Source organism: Centropristis striata, chromosome 12 (assembly GCF_030273125.1).
Source record: "Centropristis striata isolate RG_2023a ecotype Rhode Island chromosome 12, C.striata_1.0, whole genome shotgun sequence".
In the NCBI taxonomy this organism is placed as follows: Eukaryota; Metazoa; Chordata; class Actinopteri; order Perciformes; family Serranidae; genus Centropristis; species Centropristis striata.
This window is the reverse complement of record NC_081528.1, coordinates 18573059-18597905: the sequence shown is the minus strand read 5'-3', so window position 1 is coordinate 18597905 and position 24847 is coordinate 18573059. Positions and strand designations below refer to the sequence as shown.

Sequence of the window (24847 nt, the reverse complement as noted above, 5' to 3'; positions counted from 1 at the left end):
ATCAGTTTGTCAGGTTTTTGGCCAACCTTGAGAGATGGAGGGGGGAGGAGATTCCTGACAAAGTGGGAACAGTCAAACTGAAACAGGCAGTGACTCTTGAACCTATGAGTGAGCATGTGGTGTGGGGCCGTCTCCCACCTAAGACCAAACTCTCTGTGGGCAGTACTGTTGTCGTTGAGCCGAGCGCATCTCGCTGTGTGCACCGTAACATACTAGTGGGCAGAGTGGTTTCACCTCTTTGGGGGGATGGGTGGCTCCCTATTAAGATTATCAATCCAACGACATCTCCTATCACTCTGAGAAGGAATGCAAAAGTGGCTGATGTCTATCCGTGCGTAGCCTTGGAGGATTTTGATTGTGACACAGAAACAGCTCATCAGAATGTGGGTAGGGTGAGCACTGGCAGCTCCCATGGCAGTCTCACAGCTAAGAGCTATGGTAGTAGCAGTGCAGCTGGTGGGAATGATAGACTGACCCGTCTGGGGCTCCAGAACTTGTCTGTTGATGACTGTCAGGTTTCACCAGTCTGGAAAGAGAAACTGACCGACCTGATTGAGAAGTATGAGGATGTGTTTTCTAGACACCACTTGGATTGTGGTGAGGCTAGTGGTTTCTGCCATCGCATCCGGCTGACTGATGATCACCCTTTCAGGTTGCCTTACCGAAGACTGCCCCCCGCTCACTATCAAAAGTTGAGAGAGACATTGAATGAAATGGAGGAGAGGGAAATCATCAGAAAGTCATGTAGTGAGTATGCGTCCCCACTCGTCCTTTGTTGGAAAAAGAATGGTGAATTGAGACTGTGCACAGATTTCAGGTGGCTGAATATTCGTACGGTCAAGGATGCACATCCCTTACCTCACCAGGCAGACGTCCTTGCTGCCCTGGGAGGCAACGCCTTTTTCAGCTCGATGGATCTGACATCTGGATATTACAACGTCCCTTTGCACGAGGATGATAAGAAATACACGGCTTTCTCTTCTCCTCTCGGCCTGCATGAGTACAACCGCATGCCTCAGGGACTCTGTAATAGCCCTGCTACCTTCATGAGGATGATGCTCACAATCTTCGGTGACCAGAATTCCCTGAGTCTGCTTTGTTACCTAGATGACCTACTGGTCTTTGGGAAGTCAGAGGAGGAAAGCTTGCAGAGGCTAGAAATGGTGTTTCAGAGTCTAAGAGAACATAATCTGAAGCTGTCTCCATCCAAGTGTCAGTTTCTGAGAAGGTCAGTGAAGTTTTTGGGGCACGTTGTTTCTCAGGAAGGAATAGCTACTGACCCAGATAAGGTACAGGCCATTGTAGGTGTGACTGAGAGAGATATTATGGAGTGTGATGGTGTCACCCCAGCAGCCAGTAAGATTCGCTCGTTTCTGGGCATGGTGGTGTACTATCAGCACTACATAGAGAACTGCTCTGTGATTGCAAAACCGTTGTTTCAGCTGACCACGGGTGGGAAGAAACCACGGAGAGGCAAGGGAAAGAAGAGGGCAACCCCCCCTCGTCAACTCACTGCAACAGACTGGACCTCTGAGTGCAAGGAGGCGTTCAAAGCTTTGAAAGCTGCCTTGGTTGATCAAGCTCTCTTGGCTCACCCTGATTTCTCGCAGCCTTTCTTGCTCTCTGTCGACGCATCCACTAGTGGACTTGGTGCGGTGCTTTCACAAGTGCAGGAGGGTCACACTGCTGCTAGGCCCATTGCTTTTGCTAGTAAATCTCTGAATCATGCTCAGTCAAAATATCCAGCTCATAGACTTGAGTTTCTTGCCATGAAGTGGGCTATCCATGATAAATTCAGTCATTGGCTGCGGGGCCATAGATTTACAGTGTGGACAGACAATAACCCGCTGAAGTACATTCTGACAAAGCCTAGACTGGATGCATGTGAGCAGAGATGGGTTGCTAAGTTGGCGCCTTTTGATTTCGACATTCAGTATATTCCTGGGCCTAAGAACACAGTGGCAGATGCACTGAGCAGGGAACCTTTCGTTCGACCTAGGGTGATGCATAGGCTGACGAGAGTCCCGTATGATGTCTTGTTGAGAGAGGCCAAGGGTTTGCCAGTGGATGATGCTCAGAACATGCTTCGTCTTTCTTGTGTGGCGCCTGATGTGAGAGGGGTAGGGGTTGTTTTGCCCACTCGGAGCACCACTGAAACCTGTAGTGGCATGTATGATGTCGGTGGGAGGATATCCCGTGAGGAGGTGTCTGCCATTCTTCACACACATCGCTGTTGGGATGATGCCGCAGGTATGAGAGCAGCTTCACATGTGCAGCACTTAGAGCTGTTGGCGTCAATGGGACAGAGTCCATTACCTGTGTTCACTCATGAGGAGTTGTATGATCAGCAGTGCCAGGACCCCGTAATCAATAGAGTCAAGTTTTTTGTGGACAGGGGCCGCCGCCCGTCTCGAAGGGAGAGAGTTCATGAGTCGAAGGAGACAAACCGCACACTGAGACAGTGGGGAAAACTCACAAATCGGTTGGGAGTTTTGTATCGTGTTTCAAAACACCCTGTGAGTAAAAAGAGAGTTTTCCAGTACGTTGTTCCAATAGCTCTGAGAGCTCAAGTGTTGAAAGGGGTGAATGATGAAGCTGGTCATCAGGGTCAGCAGCGCACACTGTGGCTCACCAGACAGCGCTTCTACTGGGACTCCATGGAACATGATGTAAAAGAGTATGTTAGTCACTGTAAAAGATGTGTACTGAGCAAAGCACCTGAGCCCGAGGCCAGAGCCCCACTAGTGTCTATTGTCACGACCGCACCATTGGAGTTAGTGTGTATTGATTTCTGGTCTGCTGAGGATGCCAATAACAAGTCCATTGATGTGCTCGTAGTGACCGACCATTTTACGAAACTTGCCTGTGCTTACACATGTCCAAATCAGTCTGCCAAGACAGTTGCCCGTGTGTTGTGGAATAACTTCTTTTCCATTTATGGTTTTCCTGCATGCATTCACTCTGACAGAGGGGCAAACTTTGAGAGTTCACTTATTGCTGAGCTACTGCAGATGGCTGGGGTTGACAAATCTAATACCACACCGTATCATCCAATGGGGAATGGTCAGGCGGAACGCCTAAATCGCACATTGGGTAGTATGATCAGGGCCCTACCCCCTCGTTCTAAGGTGAAATGGCCACAAATGTTGAACACATTGACTTTTGCTTATAACTGCACTGTGCATGAGACAACTGGGTTCCCCCCTTTCTTTTTGATGTTTGGCCGCACGCCTAGACTGCCTGTTGATGTTATGTTTGAGAGTGTTCTCTTGGATGGAGATACAGTGGATATGGATAGGTACGTCCAGTCTCTGGGGAATGATTTGAGGGAAGCAATGGCACTTGCTCAAAAACATGCCGAGAAGCAGCAGTCTAGGCAAGCTGAGGGGTATAACAGACGTTTGAAGGGCCATTCTGTGGAGAAGGGTGATCGGGTTTTGCTGGCTAATAAGGGAGAGCGAGGTAAGAAAAAGTTAGCTGACCGTTGGGAGGGTGCTGTCTACATTGTAGTGAGTAAAAACGGTGACCTGAACACATATGGTATACGTCATCCTGTCACTGGAAGGGTTAAGACTGTTCATAGGAACTTGATTATGCCTGTCAACTTCCTTCCTTTTGCCGTCCTGGGATGAGCCAGAGGCTGTGGCTTCTTTCCCGAGTGTAACCGATGATGAGGTGATGTCGGAAGATACAATCCAGGATGAGGGGAGTGATGGTAGAACTGCCCGGTGGGTTTCTCGTCTGCCTGAGAGCCACGTGGGGGATGTAGAAGATGACATGAATGAGACAGAGGTATCTGAATCAGCAGTGATGCTTGTGGGAGATGTGGACAATGACCAGTCACAGGTGGTAATGTGTGAGACGTCTGTTTGTGAAGGATCTGAGACCGACCTTGACAGATCTGATGTGGATCAGAAGGTTCATATTCAGTTATCATATGTCAGGACTCAGACCAGTCATCAGACACGACCACTGTTGAATCCTTTACTGGGGTAATAATGGACTCAGAGGAAACTGTTAGTGCGACCGTACCTACACGAGTGAGTGAGCCTGAGCCATCCATTGTGGGGTCTTTATCAGGTAGAGTTGGGGAGGTTCAGAGGGAAGGGATCCGTACTAGGTTGGGGAGGTTAATCAAGCCAGTTAACAGGTTTATTCAAACAATGTCCACACAAAAGCTCATTAAGATTTAACTAGCATTATGGATTGGAAGGGTTGTTTTATTTTATTTATTTATTTATTTATTTTTCTCTTTCTGTTTTTTTTTTTGCTGTCTGACTTCCTGGGAGTCATTTTGGTAGTTGTCGTTGTGGTTGTCTATGGTACTGGACGATTTTGTAACTTTGGGTGTAATCCGTGATATAACTATGTACATGGCATGTTTTTCTATGGTTAGATGAGGGAGTAGCTACCCCTTGTCTTTCCTAATCCTTTTTTGGATAGCGTTTCAGCTGATCGGCCTTTTGAGGTTCAGAATGAAGGGAGTACACCAAGTTACATGTGATACTGTTAGTGTCACTGACCGTAGCCACAACTTGTTTTTTTGTGTATATGACGGGTAATGTCCGATGTGATTGCTACCCATGATCTAGTGTAAAACAGTGGGGGTGAATGTAGCAATGACATGTTGTTACACTAGATTATGAACTTTTATTTTGATGTTTTGTAGGATAAAGCAGATAACTTTTATTTTGAAGGTGTAATTTGGGAATATTTGATTTTGCATTTGTAAGGGGTAATTTCCTGTTTTTATATTTCATTTTTACAAGGGATTGCGATGGTCATGTGTGGCCAAAATATTTTCGGTATCATTTGGATTTACATAGTGGCAATTACATATAAGTTTAAGTTAGTATTTTGCCCTGCTAAAAAGTTAATTAAATGGATTCTCCCGTTGTTGACGGAAGTTATTTTCCCGCGCCGTGTTCGCTCTCTGTGTTTTGGGACTCTGAGAGCGAAGGTATGTATTTTTCTGCTCCGCTATTTTATTTATTTTACTTGACTTTAATAATGTGCATATAGTATCTGTGCCTTATCACTGTTGTTATTGAAAGAAGTGAGGTTTAATGATGTCTTGTGTTGCAATTTTCATACATTCTGTAATTTATTTTTATGCCATACACTGTAAAGAACTGTTAGTCCGACACACTGAAGTAGAGTGAAAGTGCATTGTCAAAAAGACGCTGTTCCTCGTGTAGTGAAAGAGTGTTGTTGTTGATTTATAGGTGGTGACAATAGGAGGTGATCTGTATTGCTCACTACTGTGATATATTGCAGAATGGAGACCATGAGAGAAAAGAGGCGCTAATAAACCATCTTCAATTATCCTGTCGTTGTGGTGTCCTTAAATACCAACCAAGAAAATCAACACAACGCAGAGTGACACCCACTACACCAACACGTTCTCCAACCTAAATGACAGAAGAGGTTGTGTCTCAGTACCACCCATTACGACTCGTAGGTACGTATCGCAGCTGTGGTACAGTGGTGCTTTCTTCAAATAGCACACACTTATGGTTCACAGCTGTAAAAAAGGCTGCAGTTTCTGTGGATTTATGTCACAAAACCACTAACCTAGGTTTAGGGCAGAAAACTTCCTGGTAAGGTGTTATAACAGACAGTTTAAACAGTATGTTCCCAGTGGGTGTTGGCCTCCGCCAGGGTTGCCCCTTGTCTCCGATTCTGTCCTTCATGGACAGGATCTCAAGGCACAGCCAGGGCGAGGAAGGGATCCCGTTTGGTGACCTTAGAATTGCATCTCTGTTTTTTGCAGATGATGTGGTTCTTTTGGCTTCATCAGACCGGGACCTCCAGCACTCATTGGGGCGGTTTGCAGCCGAGTGCAAACAGTTGGGATGAGAGTCAGCACCTCCAAGTCAAGAAAAACGGTGGACTGCCCCCTCTGGGTGGGGAGAGAGGTACTGCCTCAAGCAATGGAGTTCAAGTATCTCGGGGTCTTGTTCGGCAGTGAGGGTAGAACGGAGCTCGAGATAGAGATAGAGACAGGCGGTTTGGTGCGGCGTCAGCAGTGATGTGGGCGTTGTACCGGACCATCGTGGCAAAGAAGGAGCTGAGCCTGAAGGCAAAGCTCTCGATTTACCGGTCCATCTATGTTCCAACCCTCACCTATGGTCATGACCTTTGGGTAGTGACCGAAAGAACGAGGTCGCGAATACAAGTAGTTGAAATGAGTTTCCTCCGTAGGGTGGCTGGGCTCAGCCTTAGAGATAGGGTGAGGAGCTCAGACATCCGGAGGGAGCTCGGAGTAGAGCCGCTGCTCCTTTGCGTCAAAAGGAGCCAGCTGAGGTGGTTTGGGCATCTGGTAAGAATCCTCCCGGGCGCCTCCCGTTAGAGGTGTTCCGGGCACATCCAACTGGTAGGAGGCCCGGGGAAGACCCAGAACACGGTGGAGGGATTATATTTCTCTCCTGGGCTGGGAACACCTCAGGGTCCCCCAGAAGGAGCTGCACATTGTGGCTGGGGAGAGGGGCGCCTGGAATGCCCTGCTTAGCCTGTTGCCCCCGCGACCCGGACCCAGATAAGCGGACGAGAATGGGTGGAAGGATGGATGGATGGATGGATGGATGGATGGATGGAGTTTAAACAGTAAATAGATGTATGTAAATGCAGACAGTGTAAGTAGTTACAAGCGTCATGTGATTACTGTAAATAACGTAAACAACATAACTTAAGTTAAAAATGGTTTACTTCTGGTTTCACACGGGACACGTTTTTCGCTACCTGTACACACGACCTAGATTGACATTTTTGATGGGAGAACAGTGTGAATAAGCTGCTGTACAAATGACGACAGTCTCCGCTCATTATACACTCTTTATGAAGTTTATTTTTATATGCTGTGATTCAGTAGGTTGCTACCTTGGCAGGGTCTCTCTTGTAAAACATATTTTTGATCTCAATGGGACTTCCTGGTGAAGTGAAGGAAAAACAAATTCATAAAAATGGAACAAGAACAACTTGTTGAGTCAGTCGTTGTGGTTTGTTTTTCCACCCCCTGCATCGCACAAAGACTTCACTTGGAGACTCATATATAGTAAAACAGTGATACCATGAGGCAGACTTAACATTCTCCTGTGTCTTTGTCCCGCTGTATAATATATATAATTTTGTTTATTCTCTTTACTTTATTTTGACTTTTACAGAGGCAAAGCATTTTTAGTACTTCCCACAATGAGTAAGCAGCATGCAGTGTAAAGGTGAAGCGTCACACCAATTTGTGGAAAATTGACATATTGGAGAGACAATTAATTGTTGAACCTTGGCAGAATGTGGAAATTAAGGAAGAAGATTAGGGCCAGGTAGGAGAACAAAATAATGACAGGAGGAAAATAAAAAATCATTATGCACTTTCAAAAAGTCAACTTCAATCTCGACATTTAAACTTTTTTTTCAGTTTGGTGAAATAGACTGCAAGCTACAATCTGATTCCTCAATACGTCTAATATATGTCTAAAGAAATCACACAAATGGCATAAAAGCTTATTTTCCCAAAACAAAAGTTGTAGTCGCTACTAAGAATAGCTAATTATGTGTCAGAGGATTTTAGTTCTACTCCACCCTTAAATATTTTGGTTATTGCCAGTGGTGGGAAAAGTATTAAGATCCCTTACTGGAGTAAAAGTACTAATACCACACTATGAAATTACTCCACTACAAGTAAAAGTCCTGCATTCAAAACTTACTGAAGTAAAAGTACAAAAGTATTAGCATCAACATGTACTTAAAGTATCAAAAGCAAAAGTACTTGTTTTGCAGAATGGATCAACTCAGATTGTTTTATAATTCTAAACTTATTATTACATTATTATCATCATAAATGCTTTATGTAAGCAGTGTTTTATTTTATTCAAGGTAGGATTAGTATTATCTTATTGATATACTGTTATGAGGTTTAATTTCAACAAATTTCTAATTACTTTAATTTGATTTTTTTCATGTTAAATCTCGACCTGTAAAGTAACTAAAGCTGTCAGTTAAATGTAGTGGAGTAAAAAGTACAATATTTGCGTCAAAATGTAGTGAAGTTGAAGTATAAAGTTACATTAAATGGAAATACTCAAGTAAAGTACATCTTCATCAAAATTGTACTAAGGTAGAGTACTTGAGTAAATGTATGTAAGAAATTACATTTTTTTGATGAAAATCAAGTTGTAGCTTGCAGTCTACCTAACTGTTCAATAGAAAACAATGTTCCTCTGATGACTTATTGACACAGGAACAACCGATCTGTCAATATCTTTCCAACTTTACAGAACACAAAAAGTTGACTTTATTCTCGTCATTTCAACTTTTTTTTTTCGTTATTTCAACTTCACTCTTGAACTACATAATGAAAAAAAAAATGTCCTTTCATTTTTTCTTTCTACTTCCTGGCCCTAATCCTGTCCCGTAGCAAATAAATGCCCACAGGGCAACATTTTTTTCCTCCGCCCATTTATTTATTTTATTTAACCTTTTTTTACCAGGAAGTCCCCTGAGATTGCAATCTCTTTTTCAAAGGAAGACCTGGCCAAGATTGGTTGCCAGTTACAAATTAAAATGACAGTGACAAAACATGGGAACGTATAGTAAAAACAGCAGAACCACTGCTGCTCATCGGTGCAGATTACACTCACCTGATCACTGCCACAGAACCTGTGAGGTTTGGCCCAAAGGGAGGACCTGTAGCCATTCGCACAGCACTTGGCTGGACGCTCCAGGGTCCAGATGGTTCACAGTCCCCCGCTGCATCATGCTACTACACCACCTTCAAGCCAACACCAGATGACATCTACCAACACGTTGAACGTCTCTGGCAGCTTGATGTGCTTCCATTCCGTAGTGAGCGGTTAACAGTGCGCTCCCGCCTGGACCAGGAAGCATTTGGCGTCCTGGAAGCACGCACGAAGAGAGTGAAGGTTTGTGACACACTTCGCTACGCTACACCTCTGCTCCGGGTAAAGGGTGCACCACCACTGAAAGCAGATGTTGAAGCAGTGATGCCAAAGCTACGCAGCACAGAGAGACGACTACTTAAAGATCCTGTCAAAGCTAAAATATATGAAGCAGAGATCCAGAAGCTTATAGATGGTGGGTGTGTCACAAAGCTCCAGGAGGGAGAGAGAAACAGCTCCAGTGAGTCATGGTTCATACCTCATCACCTCGTCCATCACAATGGCAAACATCGCCTGGTCTTTGACTGCTCCTTTAATTATCGTGGTCTCTCCCTCAACGAGCAGCTGCTCCCAGGTCCAACCCTCAGACCATCTCTCATTGGGGTCCTCCTGCGGTTCCGCCAGCACGCTGTCGCCATCAGTGGAGACATCCAAGCCATGTTCCACCAGGTTCGGCTTCTACCTGAGGACCGGCCGTTGCTGAGGTTTGTTTGGAGAAACCGGCAAAGGGAGAAGCAGCCTGATGTCTACCAATGGCAAGTTTTGCCATTTGGTACTACGAGCAGCCCGTGTTGTGCAACGTTTGCTCTGCAAAAACATGTCAAAGAAAGTGCTGCAGTCCGTCGAACAGTCTTTCTACGTGGACAATTGCCTTCAGAGCCTGTCAACAAGACGTAGTCCGCCAAGCTCCTAGTGGACAAGATGCGACAGTGTCTGGCCTTAGGAGGATTCGAGATTCGACAGTTGGCAAGTAACTTCTCATGTGTTGTCTCCCATTTGCCTTCCAGTGCCAGATCTGAAAGCACGGAGCTGTGGTTGGCTGACAAGAGTAACGATCCACAGGAGCCAGCCCTTGGTCTGCGGTGGTCTTGTCCATCTGATTGCCTCGGTTACAAGCCGAAACCTCCAGAGAGTGAGACTCCCACTATGCGATACATATATAAGGTGCTCGCCCGCCAGTACGATCCGCTTGGGATCATTATCCCGTACACTACACGGGCCAAGATCCTTGTCCAGAGACTGTGGGCAAAGAAGAGGAGCTGGGACGACCCGAACCTCCCACCTGACATCCTCCAGGCGTGGTCCAGCTGGGAGAGAGAACTCCCAGAGCTGGCCAACATCTCCATCCCTCGAACCTATGCACCACTGGAGCTTGCTACTGACACCACCGAGTACACTCTCCACGTCTTCTGTGACTCCTCTGAGCAAGCATACGGTTCAGTGGCGTACCTCACCACAAGAAGTGATGACACCGTCCACGTCTCATTCGTCATGGCAAGGTCGAGGGTGGCCCCAAAACGCCAGCAGTCAATGCCACAATTGGAGCTCTGTGCAGCGTTGACAGGAGCCCAGCTGTCCTCCCTCATTCACAAAGAGCTCACCTTGTGTATTGCCCAGACCTTCTTATGGACTGACTCCACCACAGTTCTCACCTGGCTGACATCTGAGTCGTGTAGGTTCAAGGTCTTTGTGGGAACCCGTGTTTCTGAGATCCAGGAATTGACTGCCTCACACACCTGGAGGTATGTGGATACAGCTAACAATCCAGCCGATGAGCTCACACGTGGCAAGATGCTAGCTGAGCTGGCAGCACCAAGCCGTTGGATCCAGGGACCAGCATTCCTTCGCCGTCCACCAGATGCCATCACGCCATCACGTCCTGACAGCACAGAGCCAGAAGATAGTGGTGAGTTAAAACAGAATGTGTTTTGTGCTCTCACACAGACAAGCTCACCACTCAACATCCCAGACATCACCAAGTTCAGCAGCTGGAGAGAGCTGGTCAAGGCTACTCAGCAGTCTCTTCATGGGGCGGCGGCCGACCCTGCTTTGCCTCTGTGTGACCTTCGAGACGCAGAAGTCCACCTGCTGAAGACCAGTCAAGCAGACTGCTTCTCTGAAGAGGTCAAATGCCTCAGAGCTGGCAGGCCCGTACCCCGCAGCAGCAGGCTGAGAACGCTAGCTCCAGAATTAGACCCCACAATGGGTCTTATACGGGTTGGAGGACGCCTGCGCCGTTTAGACAGCTCTAGCCCCACTGACATTCACCCAATACTGTTGGATCCACATCATACAGTTACCACGCTCCTCATAAAAGAGATGGATGCTCAACTACATCACCCCGGGCCCGACAAGGTGTTTGCTGAGATGAGGCGTTACTACTGGATCCTGCGGGGAAGGCAAGCTATTAAGAAGTATCAGAGAGCCTGCGCTGGTTGTATGAAGTGGAGAGGGAAGCCAGTGGTGCCGAGAATGGCAGACCTGCCCTCCGCCTGTCTGCGGCTGCTCAAGCCTCCATTCTTCTCAACCGGCGTGGACTGCTTCGGGCCATACATGGTCAAGGCTGGGAGGCGAAGTGAAAAGCGCTGGGGGATCATTTTTAAATGTCTCACGACGCGATGTATACATCTGGATCTGCTCACCAGCCTCGACACAGATGCTTTCCTCTTAGCACTGAGACGGTTCATCGCGCGGAGAGGCACCCCCTTTGAGATCCTCTCTGACCAGGGGACTAACTTCCGAGGCGCAGATAAGGAGCTGAAAGAGGCCTTTGCAGAGATGGAGTCACAGTTGCAGGAGAGGCTCGAGAAAAAACAGATTCAATTCTGTTTTAACCCACCAGCATCTCCCCACTTCGGTGGTGCATGGGAGCGTGAGATTCAATCAGCCAAGACATCCCTGCAAGTGGTTATAGGTACACAAGTGCTCCAAGAAGAGGTTCTGCTCACCCTCCTCAACGAGGTGGAAGGCATCCTCAATGCCAAGCCGTTAGGATATGTATCGTCAGATGTGGCCGATCCAGATCCAGTGACGCCAAGCATGTTGTTGAAGGGGCGGCTGGATGCCTCTCTCCCACAAGTTGTCTATGCTCCTGACACCCTCACCAGAAGGCGCTGGCGTCATTGCCAGATGATGGCCGACCACTTCTGGACTCAGTTCATCAAAAACTACTTACCCACTCTCCAAACCCGCCAGAAGTGGCGGCAACACGCAGATCATCTCCTCCTGGACACAGTTGTGATGATTATTGATCCTCAGCTTCCACATGCTCATTGGCCAATGGGGAGGGTGGTCAAGCTGAATGCAAGTGATGATGGATGCATAAGGACAGCTGAAGTCAGAGTTGGCGAGAAGACTTACCTGAGACCAGTGGCTCGGCTGGTCCAGCTGTCAGCTCTTCCTGAAGATAATCCTGGTTAAAGGTAGCCTGGCTAACACCAGACCAAATCTCATTGGAGATTAGGTCTGGACACCTGCTGTTTATTTCTCCGTAGAGGAGGTGTGGTTTACGATCCTCCAGAGCCGTTTATTGGACGCTTAGAATGTCTATTAAAGCGTCTGTAGGTAGCTCTTAGCCAATCAGATCAGTTATACCAGATGACGTAGTAGAGCAACAGAGATGGATGTTTGTTGTGTGTGTGTCTGTGAGAGAGTGTTGCTTGCTGCTTTGCTTCTCCAGTTCTCACTTTCTGCAAGATTATTTATTTTCACGCTTTATTCCCCCTCATGTCATTCTGCCACACACATCCACTGATTTTATGGGCAATAAACAAGCTGCTGCGGGCCTCTCGGCGGCTCCGCTGTCCGCGGTAGCGAGGCTATTAGCCGCTATCGACACTAATAGCTATTAGCCGCTAGTGGCGCTAATAGCCGCTAGCGACGCTAATAGCCCCGCTACCATAACGCCGGTGATCTCAGCGGAGCAGCCGAGAGACCTTTCGCCTTTCAACTTTCGCTGTAAACTATTTAAAACACCATCTGCAGCTATAGAGAGTTTCGCGTCTGCAGCAGCAATGTTGGATCCGGAAAGCTTCCAAGTGCTGAGTAGTACGCGTCATCGTCTCACCGTCCCTCCCCGCTCTGTGATTGGATCCCTAAATCAGGGCTACGAAACTGGCCTACTTTCCAGACCGTCTGGAGGTTCGAAATTAAATTTGAGCGCGCAAGGCAGTCTGGGTATACCCAGGCTAGGTTAAAGGACTAATGTTGTGGGAATTTATGTTTGTTTCAAAATAGCCATGCTATTTAGGGGGCGGCTGTTATAAATTCCCTTTGTGGCCAGTACACCCTATTAATCTGTTAATTTGATTATATTGATAATGTTGATTTAAACAGGTTAATAATTTATTCAAGCACTTTTTAGTTCAGTCTGTTTGAGTCGGGCAATTTACAGGGCAGCTATGTTTTACGTTCGGGGGCCCTTAGAATCAGCATGTGTTGAATAAGTCTGTGTAATGACCTGCTGCTGAAAAAGTTTAATATAAAGAAGAAAAAGTCAAAACGGTGTCCTTATTCCCTAACCGGAGTACGCTCACGGGTGAAGAGTCCCAGCACAACACTTTCCCCTTATAGTTCTTTAATACACACATTATACATACAGAAAGGTACTGAATCCAACTCAGGAAAAACAAGTGCACTTTTCGGTAACATGGACCGTTTGAATTGCTTTATTTTTTAGGGTTGTCTATCTCAAGCAGGTTATGGCTGCAACTGAGATTAATCTGATGTTTTGATTGAATGAACCCAACTTCACCTCATGTCAGTCACAACTGAGTGTCAGGTGGAGATGTGCAAGAAGTTGCTTTTATCTCAGGGTGCTGGCATATATAGGCAACTTATAAATGTTTCTTTATCACAGCAACAACATACATCAAATGGAGGGTAATAAATGCATTTAAAAGTACATTCCCTCCATAGTAACATTCTAGATATAACCTTCTAGTAATATAATATGATCCGGTTGGTAGCTTCCTACGAGGATAGGAGGATCTGTGCCTCTGTGTGTGTGTGTGTGTGTGTGTGTGTGTGTGTGTGTATGTGTGTGTTAATAAGAGACCCTGAGACAATGACAGACACCAAGTCCTAATTAGGTTGTCATGCTGAGAGAGCGAGGGGAAGACAGAAAGAGAGAGAGGGAGAGAGAGCTTATTAAGGAGGATAGGTGTCAAGCTCTGGCAGGAAAAGGAGGTGGGAGGAGAGCAGGGGAGGGGGAGGATGAGGGGCTGAGGGGAGAGGGTGATGAGTGGGGAGGCTAAAGAGAATCGGGTGCAGATAAAAACATTAGGGTTGGGAAAGAAAGAGCATGAACAAGAAGCAAAATAGGAAAGATTGAGGAGAAAGAGGTGAAGAAGATGGAGGCAGCTGGGGAAGATGGTGAAGGAGGTGAAGGTATGCAGAGGAGGGAGACAAACAGGATCAAGTGGGGGGGGGGATTTATGACACAAAGCAGGAGGAGAGCTGCTCCTGTAGTGCAACCAAAGCTTCTCTAGTTTCAAAGGCAGATGATGGAAAATCTCTTTTTCTCTGATCAGCTTTGCTTCGGGAATAATTCTGGTGTCTCACTTTCATAGTTTTGACTCCTACGAAAATTACACGTGAAACTTGACCTTGAAGATGAAAAAACCTCTTTATTTCAGGTTCACTTTCTCACTACTCCCAGGGCTTTGGACCGCACATCAGGGCCTCAGTGGATCAATCATTTGTCATCACATATTGTATAAATATTGTTCCGTATACAACCATCTCTTCTCACGTGACTGAAGATGACAGCTGTCCTATCTTCATGCAACATATCCTCATGAAACATGGTCACATGGTTTAAATATGTGACAGTCACTGTTTTAAAGGGTTTAAACTAGGGCCGGGACTCGATTAAAAAAATTAATCTAATTAATTAGAGGCTTTGTAATTAATTAATCGAAATTAATCGCATTTTAATCGCATATAACTATTTGACCTGAGAAAAGTGAGAAGTAATTTTTTTTACATGGATTTTTAGTATATTTTTAGCATGAATAATGACTGAATACATAAGCTTAAGCAACAAAAATATTGTTTATTTTTGTTCAAGTCCAACAGACCAGTGCAATTTTTGCCATTAAGTGTAGCAATAGCATATTTAGAAACATAGTACATTTCAGAAATTCAGGTAGCCTATAGGTAGGTAGACCTTCTGTAAACTAGAATACTTTGGTTTTTGAAGTAAAACACAATCCACGCTAGTTACCACACTCGCCGCTAGCTGCTATATGTTTAGCATTGAGGTGATACTTGAGGCTTGATGTGCTGCGGTGACATGTGAATTCCTTGTTGCATAGCAACACAACCATGCTCTTATCGACGCTTCCACCCGTTGGTTTTTTGTAACAAAATGTCCCATCATCCACGGGACCAAGCAACTCTCATCAGCTTCTTCCTTCATGTTCACTGTGGTTTGTTGTTGTCTGAACTCATGAACGGTAGTTGGTGCTCCAGTATAATCGGTCCGCCTGAAACTTATCCAGTGAGAAACATTCCGTGGTGCAAAAATAAGTGCGATTAAAATGCATACATTTTTTGTTTTTTTTGTGTAATTAATTCATCTTAATTAACGCGTTAAAGTCCCGGCCCTAGTTTAAACATATAATGCTCATTTCCAGGTTCATACTTGTATTGGGTTTCTATTTAAACATTTTTACATGTTTTAATACTAAAAAAACAATAATTATCTTTCTCTGTATGTCTGAATATACCTGTATGGACCTTCTGTCTGAAACATTCAGTTTAAGCTCTGATTGACTTGTAAGAAGATCGTCTGAGCAAATAAACATAAAGCTAATGTTGAAAAATAGCTTTAATTTCTTTTAAGGTTATTCATTACTTTTAAAAAACCAACATCATGATACAGGTTCCACAAACATAGACTGCTCCTCGTGGATATCGGCTGACTGTAGGCAAAATATTTACTTTTCACATGTTTACAAGAGGGCATGGTTAAACTCAGTTCATTATGAACACACACACACACACACACACACACACACACACACACACACACACACACACACACACAATCTGCTCCCAGATGAACAACACTGTGAGCCTTGTTCTGGGCTACAAAGCCAACTGCTACACAAGCTGATACCCACCATCACTACCACCGTAGTATCAAACACACACACACACACACACACACACACACACACACACACACACACACACACACACACACATCCCTAAAGGACCACATAGGACTCAGGCCAAATTCTGCTGTAGTGCCAACAGCCATATTGTAAATATTCAATTTACTAAACTGGCAGCATTCCACAGAAGTAGCAGGGAAAATATGCAGGTGTACACACACACACACACACACACAGAGGAGACGTGTGGATATTCTGACCAGAACTCAAGAAATACAATGAAGTCATGCAATTTTTGAAAATGGATTGAAAAATTCAATACGCAACTGAATATATTCCATAAGTTTGAATTAATAATAAATATTCATGCTGAATACTACATTAAAAATATATTTTTTAAACAAAATTCATCTGAATTATTGATTACAGAGGGCAGCGGGCATTTTTTTTATTTCTCAAAATGGATCCTGACAAATTTCAAATAAAACTTCATATTCTCTTTATTCAAACACCAAAAACAGAGCTGCTATTTGCCACTGCAATGTAAACGGGCCACCTGGGTACAGACAGAACAGTCAGAGTCAGATATCTATTCCAAGGTTGTTCCCATGTGATGAAATCAACAATACCGAGACAACTCCAGGAGCACTGCTCCATGTCAGAGACGAGGCCAGAAATATTTAGTTTGCGTGCTGGTGAAACCCTCACAGTGTCTACTTAGTCTTAAGAAGCAAATGTGCTGTGGCTGGAAGTGAAAAACTTCAAAATAAATGTCTGTGTTTTGCTTGGTGTACTTTGACCTAGCTCCCATGTGGGGAGCAGAGCAGTATTTATGTGCTGCTCACAAAGTGTTATCAACAATGCATCCAGCTGAACCAGGAATAACCCTGAAATTGTGCAGCTGGCAGAATATAGCTTGTACAACGAACTTGTTTTTGATCATTTCGCCTCCTTTTTGACTCGTGACAGCGTCAAGCTATCGGTCAAAGTGTGTGTGAAGTGTTGGGTTACCTTAGTACACAGGTGTAGAATCCATTGTCTTCCAATTCAGCAGATCTGAACCAGATGGAGTCTTCCTCTTTACTCAGCCTGTGACCTGAGAAGATGATTGGCTCCTAAAGGACACATTACAAACACTGATTAGAGCAATATTAAAATAATAACTGAAATAATAAGATGCCTCAGGAATGAGTTCTTACACCAGGAAGTAAGTTAGCATTTTAGCTCCCTGGGGTCTGTCCTCTCAAACTCAGTGAGGATTTAAAAAAAATTTTTTTTTCTTTTTGTTAGATGCCTGAAATAAGGTCAGTGGTTAACACAAGCTGAAGAGATGTTCATGTTTTGTTTTATGACAAATATATGATATAAAACACATTTGTAAATAATAGAGGTGGGAGAAAAAACCGATACAGCACAGTATCACATTATTTATGTGTGGTAGTATTATATAAATTCATGGCCGCCGATTAGCGATATTTAGCATTTTTTAAGCGTCAGTATTTTCGTTGTTTTTTTTCTTCCGGAGGCCATATCGGGCTCACTTTTAGTAATATACCGGTATCATATAAACTAGGAGATCTAAGGAATCTATAGGCTCCATGTTCGTCAGGATATCGTGTCAGGAAGTTAGCGAAATAACGCTGCAAAGATTCGATGGTTTTAGCTTCATGCTAAAGACAATGGAACCAGGTATGTGACTCTGTGGCCACGTTATTTCACAGACACAACCGTATCGAAGCTTTACAGAGCAGTGAAGCTTAAAGTTTTTGAAAGTTTGATAAAATGCTGCAGTTGTTGTCGTCCATACATGTTTGATATCAGTTCAGTTCAGTTTGACTGAATACTTGGTCAGTCTGTGGGTTTGACTCTCATTGTGGAGAAATAAAAAGACTGAAGTGAGATGAACAGACTGAGAATTTTCTCTTATTGGACAAAACAATTTTTGATTGAATTTAATTATGGGGACATAAAATTCAGTTAAACAGTTAAATCAATATATTGCATCACAATACTCACCATATCGCAAAATGCTTATAATTGCAATAATATTGCATCGTGACTCAAGTATCGGGATAAAATTGGGCTGATATGGTGATTCACACCTCTAGTAAATACCCTCACTTGTGAATTTTGGAGTTTTTAAGTGTCCTTAAAAAGGCGGTTGTGTCTAAATGAGACTACAGTGGTTGTCCGGGACATTAAACGTCATCAGGCCGAACACGAACAGGAACTCTCTCTAGTCGCCTCACAGCCTCTAGTCGTGTTTTTCGAAGCTCTTTCAGACTCTTGTAGATTGTAGATTATGTTAATAAACAATGTTTTAGGCTACAGATTTGCTAGCTTGTCAAAACAGCTGGTTAGCTTGTCGGAGAGTGTTTAAGATAACAATAGTAGTGATGTGCCAATGACCCTCATGAACCATTTCTTAATGTTCTGACTCCACTAGATGGAGCTCTCTGTTCAACAAAGGGCTGAAAACACACTTGATTACCATTGCATTGCTTTACTTTTTCAATAAACCAAGGGTGCCATCTAGTGGGCTCAGAAAATAAAGCAAATGGTTCATGAGGCTTCATTGGCACATCACTAATCAATAGTGACGTTCAAGTCATGTGACCGTGGTGTAGGTCACTATAGCATAACATTAGATTTTTACTTCTGTCGGCGACATTAACGCTTTAAACATCATGTAAGTGGTGTTCATTTGTGAAGATTATCCTGCTGAACAAAATGTGTCAGCATCAGAAACGTGTGTTTACCACAGAGTTTGTTCTCTGCAATGATACAAAATCCAATGCAAAAATCCCATAGGAGAATTCTCACTAGACCCCATGGAGATGCTACTTCTGGGTTGGCCTACAAAAGTACATCATTTTGTTTCCTCTCTATGACCACCATTTAAATATGAGTATTTAAGACATAAAATCCCTCTTTCTCTCTGTAGTGGAATTACAATGATATGGAGCAGTAAGGAAATACATTAAATGTAAATCATCCCAAGATGCATTACGTAACAGAGCTACCCATAGGATTAGGTCTCAGAGATGTAAATTACATGTATCTTCAGGTTGGAATGTAATCCAACTAAATCCTGTTTTACCATTCAGATCTAATCCACAGTGCTGGGGAATGGGGACAACGCTTCATTATAGCACATGAGACCACAGCATGATTAATCAGCCGCTCTTGTTTCGGTGTATTAGCTATTAATCAAACACAAGCGAGCCTAAAGACAGTAAAGATAGATTCTTGGTGTCCATTTTCACACGCAATACTGTTTACAGTATGTACATTAACCCTCTTGGAAGCCATTAACCAGCTAATCATTATTAACTATTTTGGGATTAATTTATTTTGTCACATTTCCAGTGTGAAAACATTACATATAAAACCTGTTGAGTTTATATGTAGTAGGGCTGGGCAATACGCCAAAATCTTCATTCAATGTAAGTCATTTAATCTCTTATTGACATCATCATATTGCATGTTTACAGTTCATTTAATAAATACATGATCCATATGAAATAACCTCATGTTAAATTCTGTTTTTGTATGCTCCTGTGTGAATCAAATACTCAATATTTTCTCATTTAACAAAGTTAAAAAAAAGCACAAAAAGAGAGAAAAAAAGACAGTGAGTACAAGTGCATCTCAATAAATTAGAATATCATAGAGAAGTTTATTTATGTCAGTAATTCAATTCAAAAAGTGGAAATAACACATTGTATAGATCCATTACACACAGAATGAAACATTTCATGTCTTCATTTATCTAATTTATTCTAGTTATAATGATTATGGCTTACATTTAATGAAGACCTAAAATTCAATGTCTCAAAAAATGTGAATATTACAAAAGACCAATTTTAAAAAGTATGTTTAATATGTAAATGTTGTCCTCTGAAAAGTATGTCCATCTATATGACTCAATGGGGCTGTTTGACTTGAACTACTGGGGCTACACGGTTGTGTAGTGGTTAGCACTCTCGCCTCACAGATTTTGGCGTATTGCCCAGCCCTACCTACGGCTCTTCTGTGTGGACTTTTCATGTTCTCCCCGTGTCAGCGTGAGTTCTCTCCGGGTACTCCGGCTTCCTCCCACAGTCCAAAAACATGCACTTAGGTTTAATTGGTGACTCTAAATTGCCCGTAGGTCAATTTAGAGTCACTAACTGCCTGTCTCTATATGTCAGCCCTGCGATAGTCTGGCGACCTGTCCAGGGTGTACCCCGCCTCTCGCCCAATGTCAGCTGGGATCGGCTCCAGCCCCCCGCGACCCGGATGCGGATAAGTGGTTAATGGTAATGAGTGATGAGAGATGCAACTGTATGTTTATAACCATGCACACAAAAACAGTAATAAAGTCATTAGGTTTCAGACATTTGTCACAGTAGATGTCGCATAGAAGTGCTGTGCATCATCTGAAAAGATTCATCTGAGATGCAGCTCAGCACTGTGTCAAGTTGCTCTAGTCATGAATCTGAAAAAAAATAAAAAAAATCTATTTATTATAAGCAGACTCTAGAAGATCTTAAGCTTCTATTGGTACTACCCATGCTTTGATATCCTTTTGGGGAGAACACTGCAAAAAAGGTGTGTCTAAAAACAAGATAAAAACACTAAATCTGAGGGAAATGATCTTGCTGCATGGACAGATGATTTCACTTTACAAGTTTTTTTATAATTAAGATTATTAAATCTAGAAATAAGCATGTTGAACACTTAAAAAAAGAAATTAACTCTTAAAACAAGATACATTAAATCAGCGATGAACTGGCCCGAGAAGTTTCTTACCAAGATAAAAAAAAAAAAAAACTTTAGATTTAGAAGTGTTAGATAATTTATCTTGTTTTAAGAGTTCATTTCTTATTTTAAGTGTTCAACATGCTTATTTCTAGGTTTAATAAGCTTAATTTAAGAAACCTTGTCAAGTGAAATCATCTGTCCATGCAGCAAGATCATTTCCCTCAGATTTAGTGTTTTTAGACACATCTTTTTTGCAGTGTAGGTGAAATACTGTATTTGAATACTTCTGCATACTAGGGTCCCTAAACAGTCTCTCTGGAATTGCATAAATGTGATATCACTGGAAAGTTGAGACTCTTATGGATTCAGGGAGCCAAACCTTTGTCATGTGTTATGATGTTAGTTCCCATAGTAGCAATTTCCTTTCAGCAGTTTAGGATAATCACAGCCTCATGAAACTTTACAACCACAAACTGGAGACCTAGAGCATTCAGAGGATGTGTAGATGTCAAGGTCTATTGACAATAAGGGGGTTTCTCAGCACTTTACAGAACAGAAGTGCTCGCCATCCAATCGCTTGAAAACACATCACAGCATTTTTGTACGGTGGTCCAAAGGTCTTGGAGTATTGATGTAATTTTATGAAGGATTTTTAAAAAAAATCATTTTTATCCATTCTAGATAATAAAAAATGGCCAAATTCAGTAACAAATGTGTGTAACAAATAATATCAATCCAAAAATTGCTGCAACAACCATAACTAATGGAAATTGACTTCAGAAAGCCAAATATTAATGCTCTAAATCCTTTTCATTTTAAGATTAATAGTAAGCAGGGGTGGAAAATATTTAAGTACATTTACTCAAGTACTGTACTGAAGTACAGTTTTGAGGTACTTGTACTTTACTTGAGTATTTCCTCATATTTAACCTTACACTTGTACTCCACTACATTCTATTGTAGTTTAAGATTTAACCTAAAAAAAAAATATGAGCAATTTAAAATGATTGCGCATGTTTATAAATTGAACCAGATAGCAGCATATTAAGAAGTTAAAATTAGCCCTACCCTGACAACAAGTAAAATGCTGCTTGCAGAAATGCATGAAAAAATAATAATCCAATAGTATATTTAGAATATATTAAACAATCTGAGTGGGTTCATTCTGCATAATAAGTACTTTTACTTTTGATACTTTAAGTACATTTTGATGCTGATACTTTTGTACTTTTACTTCAGTAAGCTTTCAATGCAGGACTTTTGTAGTGGAGTAATTTCACAGTGTGGTATTAGTACTTTTACTGAAGTAAAATATCTGAATACTTCTTCCATCCCTAACTACTTCCATCTATATTTTCCTTCAGCATTGATATTTAAACAGTTTTTGTACCTGCTTGAGGACATTTGTTTCCCCTTTTTTTGTAGCCTTTTGAATATAAACTCTCACTGAGAGCAGAAATATCTATTTACTTTAGTTGAAATCAAATAATACCAAAACTGTGACATTAAAACTGTAGACAAAGCTCACAGAAAACTGGCAGAGTTTGATTTATTTTTATCTGCCTTTCTTTTCCACATCTGCTGTCAGCAGAGGCTAAACCACAGGCATCCATGGCAAATTTTAATACAATTGATTTAAGATTGAAACACTCTTTGTTCTAACAGATTTTTGTATTTACTGTCATGGTTACCTCAATAGCTGGTTAGCTAACCCACAATTAGCATTAGCTGTCACAGTCAAATCAGTTGGTTCTGTGTTGTTGTTCATTCAGCTCTTACCAAGGAGGTGTCAGTCAGACTGATAGTAAAAATATAAAAGGACTTGCTGTGATAGTAGCTACAACACTTTTAACATTTTTTTCTTTGGTAGCTTTCTTGCTACTTAGCTAGCTAGCTAGTTAGCTAGCTAGCTAAGTAGCAAGAAAGCTACCAAAGAAATTTTTTTTTATATTTTTATATAGCTAGCTAGCTAGCTAGCAAAAGACCAGAGTTGGTTTGGGTAAAATGAGATATCTTTTCTCAAGTTAAAGCATGATGTAAAATATGACATTAGGAAAATCGCAGTGGTGGAATGTCATTATAGGTACATTTACTCAAGTACTTAAGTACAATTTTGAGATACTTGTACTTTACTTGAGTATTTCCATCTGGGAGTGTGTCTATGTTCCCCTGGCCCTATGTTCCCCTCTTTGTATGAGTCTGTTACTTTTTCCACCATTACTGCCAAATTCCATGGCAAATAGACCATAGCCCTATTTTAAAAGCCAAAAACTGAACTGCAAAGTAACCAGAAAGTAGCTGCTGTGCAAATTTAATTGTGGGGCTGCTTGAGCTAAGGTGGGCCATGCGACGGTAGGCCTGCTGGCCATGCTGAGAGTCTACCGTAAAGATTGATAGATTACGGGGAACATAGGACCCTTTATCTGAAAAAGGGTCCTATGCTTCCTGGTATGTATTGCTACAGGGGAACATAGGACCCTTTTTGGGAAAAAACGGGGAACATAGGTCCCGGGGAACATAGGGATGACCCCTTTCCATTTTATGTGACTTTTCAATTCTACTTCATTACATTTTGAGGTAAATATTGTATTTTTTACTCCAATACATTTAGCTGACAGCTTTAGACCTGAATACTTCTTCCACCACTGATTGTAAGTAAGATAAAAATAACAAACATAAGCACCACAACAGATGAATGTTATTTGAATTAGATTATTTTTTGTTATTCTCAGTATTATCTTATTGTCAGCGATCTTACCTCAGCGTCTCCTTTGTTCTTGTACCAGATGAGGCGCAGCTTGGCGTTGGTGGCCATGGTATAGTTGGTTCGGATGTAGCTGTAGAACAAGGCACATTTGACCCGAACAGGCTCCCCGGCCAGAACATGGTACTCCTGTAGATCCACCGACCAGTCCAAGCATCCGTCCACTGTGAGGAGACAGAAACATATTGATATACAGTATATACTCCAAACACAACTCTGATATAAACTGCAGGGGGGAGAAACATTGATGGAAACAGAGAACAGGTCTAGAAAACTAAAATAGGTTGGGAAGCAAAACATGAAGAATCATCAAAAACACTTTTTTATAACTTCATACTTTATATGTGAGAGAGAATGGGAGACAGAAGGAGAGAGTCTGTGAGTGACAGGCAGATTGTTTTATCTTGTTTCTTTGGTGATATTGTTCTTTACCTCCAAGGCAATAAAACATTGAATATATATTTGAGAAAGTATGAGTGTGTTGCCTTTTGTGAGCATGTTGGCTGGAGTTTAAAAGAGATGCATCAAGAAAATGTGATACTTTATATCCTGTATGTCACAGGCATAAACAGAAATAGTGATATTAACAAAAACATATTAGTTTTCTTTGTTTCAATTTCATTCTACAACCAAATGTTATTTTGTTACATTTCCAGTGTGAAAACATAACACATAAAACCTGCTAAATTAATATGTAGTAGTATAAATGTGTCCAGAATACCAGTTATAATGACATAAATCATAAAAAAAAAAAAAAAAATGCAAGTTGAATTTCTCTGATAAATACATTTTTTAAATTGGGATAAAGTGGAATTCAACACTTTTTTTAAGAAATCAGTCTCAACATGCTATACACATGCATTTCTACAACCTCGACCTCTCCTGTCCTCTCCTCTGCTCTGTGTAAACAGATTTGTCACATAAAAGTCCGTCTCAGCAAAATCATGGCTTCACAGTGTCACTGAGGAGCACACTATTTTCTCATTTAATAAAATAAGAAAAGTACAATATGAAAACTTTCAAGTGAAATTATGGAAAGAAAAAAATACAATAACTTTACAACCATGCACACAAACACAGTAATAAAGTCATCACCAAATGTTTGTCTTTCTGTTATTTATACCTGATATGTTGTATGAAAGTCAGAAAAAAGGGTAACAATTAAAGAAAAAGTGAGAAAGGTGTGACAAAAGAGATTCAGAGAAATGGAGGAAAAAGGGAGGAGGTCGAGACCAGATGAGGAGAGAGAACAGGAGAGAGGAAGTGCTGTGATGTCGGGGTGAGAGGCGGTCGACTGGAACGAACAGAAAACAAGCTGTAGATGAAAGACAAGTAGGAGCTGGTGAGACGTAGAGGTCAGGACGGGAAATGACAAGGAGCTTTCCCAAATGGACTTCCCTCCTCCTCTTCTCCCCCTCGCCCATCTTCTCTTTTTCTCTTTTTTCTCTGTCCTTTTGGTCCTCTGACTTCTCTTTTCTTCTCTCACGGTCTGAGGCTCAGATAGACTGAAGCCTTCAGGCACTTGCCTACAGCCTGCAGCA

At 42.4% G+C, this 24847-nt stretch overlaps 1 protein-coding gene across 1 annotated transcript in view; it reads right to left on the bottom strand.

The window, feature by feature from the left end:
* Positions 1–24847, bottom strand: part of il1rapl2 (interleukin 1 receptor accessory protein-like 2) — a 647845-nt gene that overhangs the window by 245843 nt on the left and 377155 nt on the right. The window contains exons 3-4 of the mRNA XM_059345612.1: positions 23301–23470; positions 16808–16911 (exon numbers count right to left, since the gene is read on the bottom strand). Of these exons, the coding sequence (XP_059201595.1) occupies positions 16808–16911; positions 23301–23470 (274 nt within the window). The remainder of the gene's footprint in view (positions 1–16807; positions 16912–23300; positions 23471–24847) is intronic.